This window comes from Marmota flaviventris, chromosome 2 (genome assembly GCF_047511675.1).
Source record: "Marmota flaviventris isolate mMarFla1 chromosome 2, mMarFla1.hap1, whole genome shotgun sequence".
In the NCBI taxonomy this organism is placed as follows: Eukaryota; Metazoa; Chordata; class Mammalia; order Rodentia; family Sciuridae; genus Marmota; species Marmota flaviventris.
In genome coordinates, this window is record NC_092499.1 from 80,947,332 (window position 1) to 80,962,484 (window position 15,153).

Sequence of the window (15,153 nt, forward strand, 5' to 3'; positions counted from 1 at the left end):
AAGAATAAAGGAGGAAAGAATATTTTTCCTAACTGTAAGGTCTGGGTAGTTTCTCTAAGTGCTCTAAGATCATATCCTATGTATTCCTACTTTAGCAAATTTTATGACTGTGTACCTTCCTTTTTACTCATTAAAGTAAAAGCTCCGTGATTCTGGGAATGTATGTTCTTAAATACTCTATTTCTAATACTAGCTCAGTGTCTAAAATCTGAATTATAGTAGGTACTTCAGAAATGCTTATTTATTGCATAAAATAATACTTACATAGTATTTGTTTTATTTTAATGATAAAAAAATGGCACAGCCATTACAGAGAACAGTATGGAGATTCCTCAATAAACTAAATAGAAATATTTTATGATCTAGCTATCCCACTTTTAGATATATATCCAAAAGTAATGATTATGCCCACTGTATTGTAGGATTATTCACAATAGTTAAGTCATGCAATCAACCTAGGTGCACATCGTGGGCATGAAATGTGGGCAAGAAAATGTGGCATATATGCACAATTGAATATTATTTAGCCCTAAGGAAGAATGAAATCCTGGTATTTGTAGCAAAATAGATGGAGCTGGAGGACACTACATTAAGGAAAATGAACCAGACACAGAGAGTTAAATACTACATATTCTCTCTCATATGTGGAAGAAAATTAATATTTTTAAAAGGAGATCTGATTATAGAACATAAAATCATCTTTTTAGAATACAGAGACATTTAAAATAAGTATAAGATGAATCTCTGGGATTCAAACACAAACTTCCTATTAAATGATGCCCCACAATAATAGAATCACCTAAGTAAAGGATGCAATGTATATAAAAAACTACTTCGGGTGGCAATATATTAATTTAATAATCCAGTGCATATTAAATATGACATAGTAACTTGTGATCATACCATAAAATATTGTGCCATAAAACAAGGATTTTCCCATATTAAAAATAGCTACTGAAATTGCATAACAGTGGCAAACATCTATTTTTTTAAATAAAAGATTAAAGTATCCTACACACTCACAAGGAAACAAACACTGTTTAAAATTAAAGAGTCTTGAATTGGAGGGTGTTTTCATCCTCTCCAATTTCTAAAAATCAAGTGAAAGATTCACAGGGCACTCATTATTTAATTCCAGTTTATCTGCCTTATACAAAATGTCTAATGTATTGGATAACTCCTCTATGGTATGTTGGGTTATGATTATAAAATTGAAATTCATTTTATATCAACATTTTAAGCAAAATAAGCTAGAAAGATAAATCTGGTTATAACAAATACAATTAAACATAGAGTTTGTTCCAAATGTAGATGCAAATATATATATATATATATATATATATATATATATATATATATACACACACACACACACACACTCACACATACACATATATATGTACATTTGTACATACATGCATTTGTTTTTATATATAAAATAAAGTAATAGAAATAATTTGTGCTTAAATGAATTGTCTATTACATAAAATGTTTAAAATTATAAAAACAAACACAAGGTCAGAATCTTATCTCAGAATCTTTATCTCTTAAATGAGTGGGACCATGTGGTGCTATGGAAAGCAGGAAGTCAGTGAAAAGTTACTTGTTGGTTCCACAGTTTCTTCATAGCTGTTTTCATCTCCTCATTTCTCAATGTGTAGATGAAGGGGTTCAAGAGTGGAGTAAAAACTGTGTAAAATACAGACAGGAATTTGTCCACAGCAAACTCACTGAAGGGCCACAGGTAAATGAAAATGCAGGGTCCAAAGAAGAGTGTGACCACCATGATATGAGCAGAGCAAGTGGACAGAGCTTTGGAGACGCCTCCTGCAGCACGCTGACGGACACTGAGGAGGATGGCAGTGTAGGAGATCATGACCAGCAGGAAACAGCTGACGGAAATCAAGCCACTGTCTGAGATCATAAGTATACCCAAGACATAGGTGTCCATGCAGGCAAGTTTGATCACCTGAGGAAGGTCACAGTGGAAACTGTCCACCTTATTGGGGCCACAGAAAGGTAAATTCACAGTGAAGGCAATTTGACTGATGGAATGCAGAAATCCAATGACCCAGGAAATGAACACCAGCTTGATGCAAGTCTGCCGGCTCATCATTGTCATATAGTGCAAGGGTTTGCATATGGCCACGTATCTGTCATAGGCCATGGAAACCAGCAGCACCATCTCAGCCCCTCCAGCAAAGTGGAAGAGAAAGATTTGAAACATACATCCTCCAAAGGAGATTATCTTTCTATCACTAAGGAAATCTCTGATCATCTTGGGGGTGGCAAATGAGGCCAGCCACATGTCCACAAAAGACAGATTCCCCAGCAGGAAGTACATAGGGGAGGACTGCAAGTTAGGGGCAGAAATTACAGTGACCACAATGAGGAGGTTACCCAGAATAATGGCTACATACATCCCAGAGAAAAATACAAAGAAAAAATTTTGTAGATATCGTGAAGAGCAAAGTCCAAGCAACACAAATTCTGACACCACCGAATAATTCTGCATGTCCATTATCACAGGTATCAGATTCTCTTCTGAATCTACATAAAGAAAAGAAAATCATGTCATTTATATCAAGATGGGTAGACTAGAGCACCTTATATAAAGGAGAGGCATTAAAGTCAGTCAGGCATATAAAGAGAAAATTGAATGATGTTAGTAATATTCAGAATTTATAAAAGTGGAATTTATAGAAACAGAGTAAAATAGTATTTACCAGAGATTGGGCTTGGGTGGGTGGTGATAATTGGGGCAAAGGTGGTCAAAAGATTCAGGGTTTGAGATAAATGGGGAATGTGTACAAAAGGTGTACTACATATCATGGTGGTTATAACTAATAGCAATAATAATGGTTGATTATATATTTCAAAGTTTCTGAGTCAGAATTTAAATGGTCTCACTACAAAAATAGTGAGTTAATGCATGTTAAATAGTTTAGTTTATATATTACACAATGTATTCATGTATGAAACTATCATTTTGTGTACAGAAATATGTACAACTCTTTTGAATTAAAAAAGGGAGGAAGGAAGAAAAAAAGGGAAAGAGAAGTAGACAGAGAATATGCAAGTTGAAGTGCCTATTAGCTGCCAGGGAAATGAAAATGATCAACTAGGTCTTATCTCAATATAATTTTAATATATAACACAAAATCTAAAAATACAGTATGGAACATTATAAACAGTTTCATATGAACATGTATATTTGCCCTTTTCAGACTTCAGAGTTTCTTTAAGAGTTGTTGGACACTTTGGAAGACTTTAACATAGGTGAGAACTTTAGGAACATCTTTTCTTTCTTTCCTCCGTTGTCCTTTTTTCATAGAAAGATGGAAGGAATGATGTGCAAAGTTTGAACAGAAACTGTTAGGAGAATCAAGAATATGCATATTTTCAGAGTACTGTTATGTTTTACCCATCAATGTAGGTATCATTGTCCAATGGGTAATTGTATTTAAACATTATGCCTAGAAGTCGAAATGAAAACCTAGTTTAAACATATCACCATGTAAAACACAGAAAATTATATATACATTATCATGTCTCCCTCTTTTTCTCTCTCCAGTTATATAAACAAAACCAAAACAAAATCAAGTAAAGCATTTTGGCGGGTGACTCTATGTATATATCTCCCTAAATATATCTAATGTATCTAATCAATATGCCTCTCTCCTGAATCCATAATAATCAAAATTTAAAAGAGAAAGATTTCTTTAATCTATAAAAGCTTATTCTGGATGTAAAAGCCTATCAAGGTTGAGGTATATTAAGTACAGGATAGGTTTTAGAATTTTAATCAACGTGTGTATGTTTGGTAATTTTATGGGAATGTCATTATTATGTTATATGTGTTTTACAGAATGACATCATAGTCTTAGAAAATGTCTTTGAGGAAACTTTGATCTAAATGATAGTACAGTTACATAAAAATTCTTATTATTTTTTAGTTTCAAAATATAACATGTAAAGAAATTTTAATATAAGATAATAATCTATACCACCTGGGGGATAGCCTCTAATTAGTAGACCCCTTATTCTCCCCTTCTTTTCACCAACAACCTAGATAGGAGATAATTAGCAGATTTTCATATAACAGAAATCTGACAAGTTTCACTTATTGACTATTTCATAAACAGAAAATATGGGTTGCAATCAAGTTCCAGAGAGTAAGAACAAGAGAATGAGTGGAATGGTGAGGGAGAAAGATAAAAGGGAAAAGAATGTAGGTTGATACTATCAAGGTAATGGTAGTCTATTATTAATATATTTCTTTACAAGTGCTGTTCCCTTTGTGATTACAATTATAATGAAAATGTAGCTTTTGTGATTTAAAAGTAAGTAAAACTTAAAAAAAATTGTGGAGTATTTTGCTTTAATGTTTCTGATTAAATGCACCAAAAAGAAAATCTGGTTCAGGACAATTATTTTTTATTTTCAATTAAAGTTCAGTTCAAGAAACTGCTTTCTAAAGAGCAATAGACTTGAGGTTTCTCTTGTGTTAAAACTTCTTGCTTTTTTTGTATTTTGTATTATTTATTACAGTGTAATTTTTCTACTGTAAAATTCAGTCATTTTAAAAATAAAGGTTAATGAATTTTAGTGATTTTAATGAGTTGTATAATCATTTTCTGAATGCTTGCTTTGGAATTTTGACAACTTAGTTTCTCTCAGATTTCTAGCAATGGTCAGGTTGCTATCTTTCCTTCTTAGTTACTTAACTTATAACCTCACTCATTTAGACCAAATCTATATAACATCAACACAGTATTCCATTTCACTTACCTTAGTATTTAAGTGATGTAAAGGGAAATATATCAATTAAGTTAAGTGTTAACGATATCATTTTCTTTTATAAGTTTTGTTTGGGATTAAAAGTCATTGATCAAATTTATTAATGAATTATTTTTCATAAATTATCTCTCAGAGGATTTTAGAATGGCTTTCAATGAAAGGGATGTTTTTCAGGACATTTCTCAAGCACCAAAACATAAAATTTGTGCAATAATTTCATGGGATGTTTTCATGAATAGACACGAGTTTCTGACAAATTCAAAATGGAATTAAGACAAATCTAGTTCTAAAGTTCCAGATGAAGTAGGATAGGATGCATAGGTCTCAGTAATAATTTTTCATAAGAAATAAACTAGACCTTAATTTTCCTCACTAAGAGGAAGATACTGTATAAAAATATTTTTAAAAAGAGCATTGAATTGAATTCTTCATGAGCAATTTTCTAAAAATTACAGAACTAGCTTTCATATGAGTTTTTTTTTTTGGTGTGTGTGTGTGTGTGTGTACCCTTATAAAACTGAAGAACATAATCTGAAAAAATAGCTTCTACAGGGAAACAAAGTAAATAACATATGTAAAATACTCTAATAATGTGAAATGAGGTAGTAATAGAATCTTAAAATCTAAATGAATTGGCATCTATTATATCTGCTTTAGTTCTCTCAAGTAGGAATCATCTCAACCAGACTTTTTAAAAATAATGAGAACTGAAATTCCTTTTGTTCCCTTTGAACTTTCATAAATGCATTGCATAAGAACACTTATTTGCAATACTTTTTATTGTAATTTCATGCTATACTCCTTTAGACTAGAATTTTGCATCTGAAGCTAAAACACTGGACACAATGCACATCATCACAAATTAAGAATATTTAGCAAGTTTGGTTATTGTATCCTGACACTAGTATGTTCTAGTATGGGTCACATTCCATGGAGCTGTAATGTTTTTAGCATTCCTTTCCTTATGTGTCCATAAAATATTTAATATATAAATGTAAAATATAATGGAATATAATTTATATGTTTATAAAAATTGAGTGAATGGAAAATTGAAATGATTAAATGGAAGACTCAGGAAATAAATACAAAAGAGTTCCTACTTGCTCTTAAGTTTAAAATGTAATATTTGGTAAGGGTAATGGTTGCAAAGTTCTCTAACTATACTAAAAAACACTGAATTGTGCACTAAAAATGAGTAAACTTTATGATATACAAATTATAACTAAATAATGCTCTTTTAAAAATGAATGTTAAATGTAAGAAAAAAAGTATTAATTTCTGGTAACTCTTTATGACTTAAGAAGTCCTTTATAAAGTTATTAACTTAATGTTAAATTTATAATAAAAAACTGAGATTAATTTTCTACATAAATAACAGTATTTTTAAATTAAAATGCAAGTAAGTAGTGTGGTAAAAATTCAACAATAATGAATTTTTATTTTATTTAACAAGGTATTATGACTCACTCCAATGACATAATAAAAAGATAATAAATGAGTCTCTATTTGACTGATACCTTAGACACATGTTCACATTTATGTCAAAGTCTCTTTACTAACCTGGAGGCAAGGTGGTCAGCGCTGAAACTGAAGATTACCCCATTTATATTTCACATCTAGTGTAGATACTTAAACGGAGCTTCTGAAAACACATATATTTTCATTCTAGATGCTGTTTGATTTTAAATTTTCCCTGTGTCCTAAAAATAATTTGGGGGGAGGACCATTTTAAGAAGCTAGAAAAACTCCAGACTTCAGCTTTCTTTGGATTTAAGATATAAATGTTTACATACATATATATTTCTTCCCCCACCAAATTAAGAATGCCTTAATGATGGATCATTCATGGTCAATTGCCATAACGGAGGCTGGGGAATAAATCACGTTAGGGTGGGAAATTTGTGGTAATGAATCTCATTCATCTCCCCAGAGGCACAGGAATAAAATTTTAAACTTCTTCCTTATTATATGAACATACTTGCAGTATTTTAGTAATTCAAGAATAATAATACATGACATTAGTAATTTAATGAACCAAAAAATATGTATTTCCTTTAATCAAATAGATTCTGAAAATTTGCCTGTCCTGCACATTGTTTTATGTAGTTTTGATCAAGTATAACACTGAAGAAGGCATTCCTACTAGGAGCATCAGATTTGAATGTGACATAATATTTGTCATCTCTAGAATTATATTGTCAGGTATCATACAATCTCCTGGTTCTGGGCTACTCTGGACATCTGCTACAATTGATAGGCTAACTTATCAATATCATTGATGTTAATGCAGGCTTTTCCCACCAATGAATCTTTGTGGATGGCAAATACCCTAGAATGTTCTGCTCTGAACCATCACCACATTTACAACCATTTGCATCACACTCACTTCCCTATTGCATGAGTAAGCACCACCAAATTCATAAGGGATTTCACCACCAAGATACCCTCTAAGTGAACCAAGAAGTCTCACGTTCTACACTGACATTGTCTTTCAGTTCAAATGAGTCACAAAGTCTTTCTAAGTTTGGTTAGATGAACTTAAATAAAATATACAGATGATAATTATTAAATAAAGATTACAGAAACAGGTTACCAACTTCAGTGTCATTTGTTTCTAAAATGTGGTGATCATGTGAGTACAGATATAAAACATAAAGAATTACAGAGAAGTTTTTAACAGCCAGCTGAAGAGAATGCTTGATTTGGAGGTAGGGAAAAACACTAACGTATTGTTAATTTTATGTGTCAACTTAGAGGATGCTTTTGACTGACACATTAAAATTTCACCTTGAGTGAAGTGTCCTGCCCTCCATAATGCAGGTGAAGGCCAAGATGAAACAAAAGTCCAGTGTTCCCAAGCAGGAGGGATCCTCCATCAGATCACCTTCAAATGTCATCTATGCCATCTGCTGTCCTGGGTTTCCATTGCCCACACTGCCAATTCTGGACTTGCCAGGTTACTTTTCTCTCTTTTTCTGTGTCTGTGTCTGTGTCTCTGTCTCTCTCTCTCTCTCTCTCTCTCTCTGTGTGTGTGTGTGTGTGTGTGTGTGTGTGTTTGTGTGTATGTATGTGGGCCTGTGGGTATTTACTGCATCATGTGCCTCAATCATCTGACAGACTATACAATACCAAGGCCTACATGCCAAAATGGAAATACATTTTAAAAAATCCACCCAAAATTCCAGTGCAACTATCTTAGCCCTGATGACAAAGAACTAATATTCTTAATGCATAAATGCATTTAGGACTGAATAAATAAAGAAAATCTTAACAGAAAAAGGAGCAAACATAAAAAAATGATTTTTAGGAATAAAAGAAATAATAGGGCAACATAAATTGCAAAGTTTACCTTGTTAAATATCAAATTCAATAAGGGATAGTTTATTTCACATGTCAAATTTAGGGTAAGTGCATCAAACTTTTGTTTAGGTATGATTAAAAATAATTTAGTAAAAGTCCCAATAAATATTTAAGGAATATCACATATCTTTTGAGTGTTTCCTCTATTCCAGCACTATGCTGTTTATTTTTTTCAATTAATATTCATAAAAATCAAATAAACTAAGCATACTAAGTCCCCTTTATGTGTTCAAATTTTCCATAGCAAAGTTAAAATTCTAAGCCAGGCATTTGGACTCCAGAATCCATATTCCCAAACTAATGAATGCTTCTTCCTCTTTGTAAGATGGAGTATACATTGTTAAGACTTTTTTGATAGCTATTTGGAAAAGATAGATCTTTTTGCTTGAAAATGCACTTATATCTTTTCTCTCTCTCTTTCTCTCTCTCCCTTCCTCCCTCCCTCCCTCCCTTCCGCCCTCCCCCCCTCTCTCTTTCTTTCTTTCTACCAGGGATTGAACTGAGAGGTGCTTAAGCATGGAGCCTTATCCCCAGCCTGTTATTTATTTATTTATATTTTGAGACAGGGACTCGCTAAGTTGTTCAGGGCCTTACTTAGTTGTGAGACTGGCTTTATTTCTTCTTTATTTTTTAGCCTTTATACATGTACTTTTTTTGCATTACAATTCTTATTACACATGTGTACCACACAGTTTTTCATATCTCTGTTTGTATATGAAGTATGTTGACACCCAATTCGAGTCCTCATACATGTACTTTGGATAATGATGTCCAACACATCCCACCACCCTTGCTAATCCCCTGCCCCCTCCCTTTCCCTCCTACCCGTATTTCCTATTTAGAATTCATCGAATCCTCCCATGCTTCCCCCCCACCCCATTATGGGCCAGCCTCCTTATATCAAAGAAAATATTTGGCATTTGTTTCTTGGGGATTGGCTAACTTCACTTATTATTATCTTCTCCAACACCATCAATTTACCTGCAAATGCCATGATTTTATTCTCCTTTATTGCTGAGTAATATTCCATTGTGTATATATACCACATTTTTTTTAATCCATTCATCCACTGAAGGGCATCTAAGTTGGCTCCACAGTTTAGCTATTGTGAACTGTGCTGCTATAAACATTGATGTGGCTGTGTACCTGTAGTATGTTCTTTTTAAGTCCTTTGGGTAGAGTCTGAGGAGAGAGATAGCTGGGTCAAATGGTGGTTCCATTCCCAGATTTCCAAGGAATCTCCATACTGTTTTCCATATTGGCTGCACCAATTTGCAGTTCCACCAGCAATGTATGAGTGTACCTTTTTCCCTACATCCTCACCAACACTTATTGTTGTTTGTGTTCATAATAGCTGCCATTCTGACTGGAGTGAGATGAAATCTTAGAGTAGTTTTGATTTTCATTTCTCTGATTGTTAGAGATGATGAACATTTTTTCATATGTTTGTTGATTGATTGTATATCCTCTTCTAAGAAGTGTCTGTTCAGGTCTTTGGCCCTTTTGTTGATTGGGTTATTTGTTTTTTTGGTGCTTAGCTTTTTGAGTTCTTTATATACACTAGAGATTAGTGCTCTATTAAACATAGTTCTTGAAACACTGGCCAGAGCAATTAGACGAAAGAATTAAAGAGATATGTATAGGAAAAGAAGAACTTAAATTAGCACTATTTACTGACGATATGATTCTATACCTAGAAGACCCAAAAAACTCCACCAGAAAACTTCTAGAACTAGTAAATGAATTCAGCAAAGTAGCAGGATATAAAATCAACACCCATAAATCAAAGGCATTTATGTGTATCAGTGAAAAACCTCAGAAAAGGAAATGAGGAAAACAACCCATTTTCAATAGCCTCAAAAAAAAATACTTGGGAATCAACTTAACAAAAGAGGTGAAAGATATATGTGATGAAAATTACAGAACTCTAAAGAAAGAAATCAAAGAAAACCTTATAAAATGGAAAGATCTACCTTGCTCTTGGATAGGCAGAATTAATATTGTCAAAATGACCATACTATTAAAAGCACTATACAGATTTAATGCAATTCTGATCAAAATTCCAATGGCATTCCTCATAGAAATGAAAAAGCAAGCTTTATAATGTTTTGAACAACTAATAAAAAGTTTTGAGGATAAAAAAAGAAATGAAAAAGCAATAATGAAATTCATCTGGAAAAATAAGAGCGGCAGAATAACTAAAGCAATCCTTAGCAGGAAGAGTGAAGCAGGTGTCATCACAATACCAGACCTTAAACTACAGTACAGAACAATAGTAACAAAAACAGCATGGTATTGGCACTAAAACAGACTGGTAGACCAATGCTACAGAATAGAGCACACAGAGACTAACCCACAAAGTTACAATTATCTTATATTAGACAAAACATGCACTGGAGAAAAGATATCATCTTCAACAAAAGGTGCTGGGAACTGGAAATCCACATGCAACAAAATGAAATTAAACCCCTATCTCTCACCATGCTCAAAACTTAACTCAAAATGGATCAAGGACCTAGGAATACAACCAGAGACTCTGCGTCTAATAGAAGAAAAAGTAGGCCCTAATCTTCATCATGTGGGATTAGGCCCCAACTTCCTTAATAAGACTCCTATAGCATAAGAATTAAAACTAAGAATCAATAAATGGGATGAAATCAAATGAAAAAGTTTTTTCTCAGCAAAAGAAACAATCTGTAAGGTGAACAGAGATCCTACATTCTGGGAGCAAATTTTTACCCCTCATACATGAGACTGGCTTTAAACTTTCAATCTTCCTGTCTCAGCCTCCTTAGCCACTGTGATCACATGCAGGAGCCACTACACCAGGCTATCCTTAGATCTGGATGCCATTATTTCTCTGATAAAGATGGGTATTATGAAGTTACTGAGCAGTACATAAAAGTTTTAAGTAATTTAAATTTGCTAGAGTGGTTAAAAATCAATTGGAAGTTCATGGGTGTGAGAGAAGATAATAAGAAATGAAAAATAATATTATCAAAAATTTTTCAATGTTTGGGGAAGGGTTCGGAGTATTTTCTTAAGAGAAAGAAAGAAAAAAAGAATAACAGCAAGCTATAAGTATAGTACAAATCCTTAGAATGCAGCAGTGAATTAAATACACTAGAATCTCTTCCCTCATGGTGCTTACATGTTAGTAGAAAAAAAGAAGCCCAAATAAATGAGTCTTTTATGATAAATGCTTGGGGCACAACAATCAAGCAGGGCAAAGGGTATTAAGAATGTAACAAGAATAATTACAGATTGATATTTAATTTTTCTTTTAAACAAATTATTATTTTAATTTTGCAATTTTATGGGTTACATTGTGATAATTCAATAGAGATACAATGTATAAAGATCAACTATAGTTAAATTTTCCATCTCTTTAAGCATAAAAATTAATTAAAATGTAATGTTTTATATATATATATATATATATATATATATATATATATATTATATGATCTCGTGTGATATTTCCATACACATATACAAAAAATAGGCCTCATCAAGAAGTAAGTTTTGATCAAACACTCCAAGTAGAAATAGAATCCACTGTGTCTATACTAGGGGAAGGAAAAAAAGAACTGGCATTATGATCAGGTGAGTGATGCCTGAAATGTTCAAAGATCTTATGTGGCTGAAGGTGGGCAAACAAGTGGACATAAATTGGAGATGGAGTCTAATTACTTAATGAGGTGGGCACAGAAGATGCAAGCCCTATAAGAGAATCAGTACTTTGTCTTCTAAGGTGAAATGGGGTGAATTTGGGGAGTTTTGAGTAGAAGAGTACTAACAATAGATGTGATTTAGAAGAACAGGTTTGAAAGCTTTGCTGGAAAAGGCCAGGGTGGAAGATAGGAAACTAGATTGGTAGCAATTTGACTAATTCAGGCTGGCTATTACAACAGCTGGCACTAGAAGGGAACACTTCAGGTGAAATGTAGTGGTCAGACTCTAAAAGTATTTTGATAGTGGAGACAATAGGATTTCCTGATCATTATGGGTGTTATGGTTTGATCGTGAGGTGTCACCCAGAAAAGCTCATGTTATAAAGTGAGGAATACTCACAGATAAAATGAATAGATTATAACAGATGTGACCTAATTGGTGAATTAATCTATTTAATGGATTTATAATTTGAATGGATTACAGGGTGGTAACTCAGGTACGGGTGAAGAAAGTGGGTCACTGGGGCTTTGCCCATGGAAATTATATATTTTGTTTATCCTGCCTCTCTCTCTCTCTCTCTCTCTCCTCTGTCCCTCCCCCCTCCGCTTGTTGATAAAAAGTGCTTTGGTCACAGTGACAAAAAAACAGAGAATTCTAGATTGTTCATACAACTTTAGGAATTGTTATTGTGCAGCAGATTTTTCTCAGTATCCTGTCTTAGCTCTTCAGCATTGTCTCATCTCTTTGGATTAGTGGGTTTATAAGCAAGGGGAAATAACATATTTCTTTAGTAGCAAAAGTGAAGATTCCATTCAGTAACTTTTACTTGAAAAAAAATTTGTTTGGTAATAACATGCTATTAAAATTTGATTGGTAATATTACCACAATGAAGTTTCATATGGAAACCTTAGATGTTAAATCAAATTCAGACTTAAAGTATATCAAACTGTATTCTAGGCAATTATTTAATTATTTCACACAGTCACACATACAATGAGAACATCTTGTATATTTATGACACATGGAGTAGTGTGCCTCCTGAAAGCTAGAATTCTGTTACATTTCTAGGTTTTCACATTGGATGCAAACTATTGACATATGATAAATGTCTGTTTAAAGAGATATGCTGACCCTATTTGAATATTTGTACTATTAATTTCTTGTTTTTGCCTATGCTGCCTACGACCTTCTATGAAATATAAATAGAGATAGAGAAATAGTAATAGGAAACTTTCATTTTGGTTTTAACCATTTTCAGTTCTAAGTATAACATAGGCTGAGAGTTTCTGTTGCTACATTTAATCAAATTGTGGAAGTTTCCCTCTATTTTTTTTTTATTTTAAATTTGAAAGGGTCATTGAAGTTTATCAGCTTGTTTGGTGGTATCAGTTTGATGGTTCTAGGTGGTTCATTCATTCTGTTAGTGTGATGAATTACGGTGGTAGGTTTTTAAATGTTTAGTCAACTCAGGTATGCTATATTTTATATATTTGGTTTGTTAAGATTTTCATTATCACATTTTTTTCCCTCTATGTTCAAGTAGTTTTCATATCTTGTTAGATTTTCATTTCCTTGTTAAATTGAATTAATTGAATACCAGATTTATTCTGCACAAATACAACTCTTTGTGAAGTGTGTCTTTTCTCTCTGAGAAAATTTATGTTGTGTCATTCTCAAAAGAGTTTGGAAAATTTCTTTGTGTTAAGGAGACTATTGTAAATTATGCTTTTAATTTTTAATAAATATACAATGAATACAATTTTTATTTCCTCCTTTGTTAGTAGTGTGAATTGTGCTTTCAAGTCATTTGCTTTTCTCAGAGATCTTAAATATTTGTAAGACTTGTTAACGGAGTTAAATATTTATTATATAAAAGGGAATATTTTGAAAGCCTAAAGGAAAGGGTTTTAAATTTTCCACCATGAAAAGATGATAAATGTTGAAAGAGATATGCTGACACTGTTTGAAATACTACACAATTTTACATTTATCAAAATGTCCCCCAAGAAATGTACAATTTTTATGCTTCAGTTGAAAAATAAATAAAGAGTGAGAGAAGTTTCTCAGTAATAGAGTGTATGCTCAGCATATATGAGGCCCTAGGGTCTATCCCCAGACCAAAATAGATAAATAAAATTACATAAACCTAATTTAAATATTTAAGAGAACAGTATTCAAGTAGTAACCATGTGAGAAGTTGTTGCACATTGTTAGAAATCAGAAAAGAGCAAATTAAGTCTACAATCTGTATTGCTTTGTGCCCCAGAAATCAGCTGAAATTAAAAGTCTAGGCACAGTGGTGCATGCCCATGATCTCAGTGACCTAGGAAGCTGAGGCAAGAGGAATGCAAACTCAAAAGTTAACCTGGGCAACTTAATGAGATCCTTGTTCAAAATAAAATTAAAGGGTGTGTGTGGTGGGGTGGAGCTCATTGGTAGAGTGCATGGGTAGTATGTATGGTCCTTGGTTATATCCCTCCCATTGCAAAAGAACAAAAACAAAAAGTGTAAAAAGCAAACAAATGTCCTGAGTCTAGAAAAGCCTGCCAAGGATGTGGAGTGACTGGAACTCTTACACATCTTTGGTGGGTGTGTTGTACAGCTTTTCATCATGTTGATAAAAACACCTGACAAAAATATCTTAAAAGAGGAGATGTTTATTTTGTTCTCATGTGTCGGGAGCTGTGAATGAATTATGGGATTGTTTGAGTTATCTCAAGACAGGGGTTGCTTTTCTGAGAACATTTGGTGAAATTCCATTGATTCAAGACCATTCAGTTTATGCTGACACCCTGCCCTTAGAGGCATCTAGGTTGGTTCCACAGTTTAGCTATTATGAATTGTGCTGCTATAAACATTGATGTGGCTGTGTCCCTGTAGTGTGCTGTTTTTAAGTTCTTTGAGTAGAGATTGAGGAGTGGGATAGCTGGGTCAAATGGTGGCTCCATTCCCAGTTTTCTAAGACAGCCCTAGGTTCAAACATGACAGCCCAGAGGTAGAGAAGGTGGGCATAACCTGCTAAGCCCCAAGAAGTTGTATTTTTCATCTTCATCCTGTTTCCCTCAAGATGTTCTTCACACTGAACCCTACGGGGTTCCAGCCCATATAAATAAAGTGTGTGTTCTTCATTTGTTTGTTAGATCCAGCTTTGCCAGAATTGGTCATCCACTGTGACCCTGCTTTTCACTGATAAATAAGTCTTTGTCTTATTTCCATAATTTATTTTTTTCAGTAAACAAACTTTAATTTTTTAAAAAAATTTAATTTGTTATATATGACACAGGAATGCCTTACAATTCACATTACACATATAGAGC

At 33.2% G+C, this 15,153-nt stretch overlaps 1 protein-coding gene across 1 annotated transcript; it reads right to left on the reverse strand.

The window, feature by feature from the left end:
- Positions 1 to 1,588: 1,588 nt before the first annotated feature.
- On the reverse strand, positions 1,589 to 2,521 carry LOC114088115 (olfactory receptor 4K14-like). The gene has a single exon (XM_027929666.2). It carries the CDS (start codon positions 2,519 to 2,521, stop codon positions 1,589 to 1,591), a length of 933 nt encoding a protein of 310 aa, XP_027785467.2.
- Positions 2,522 to 15,153: the final 12,632 nt, after the last annotated feature.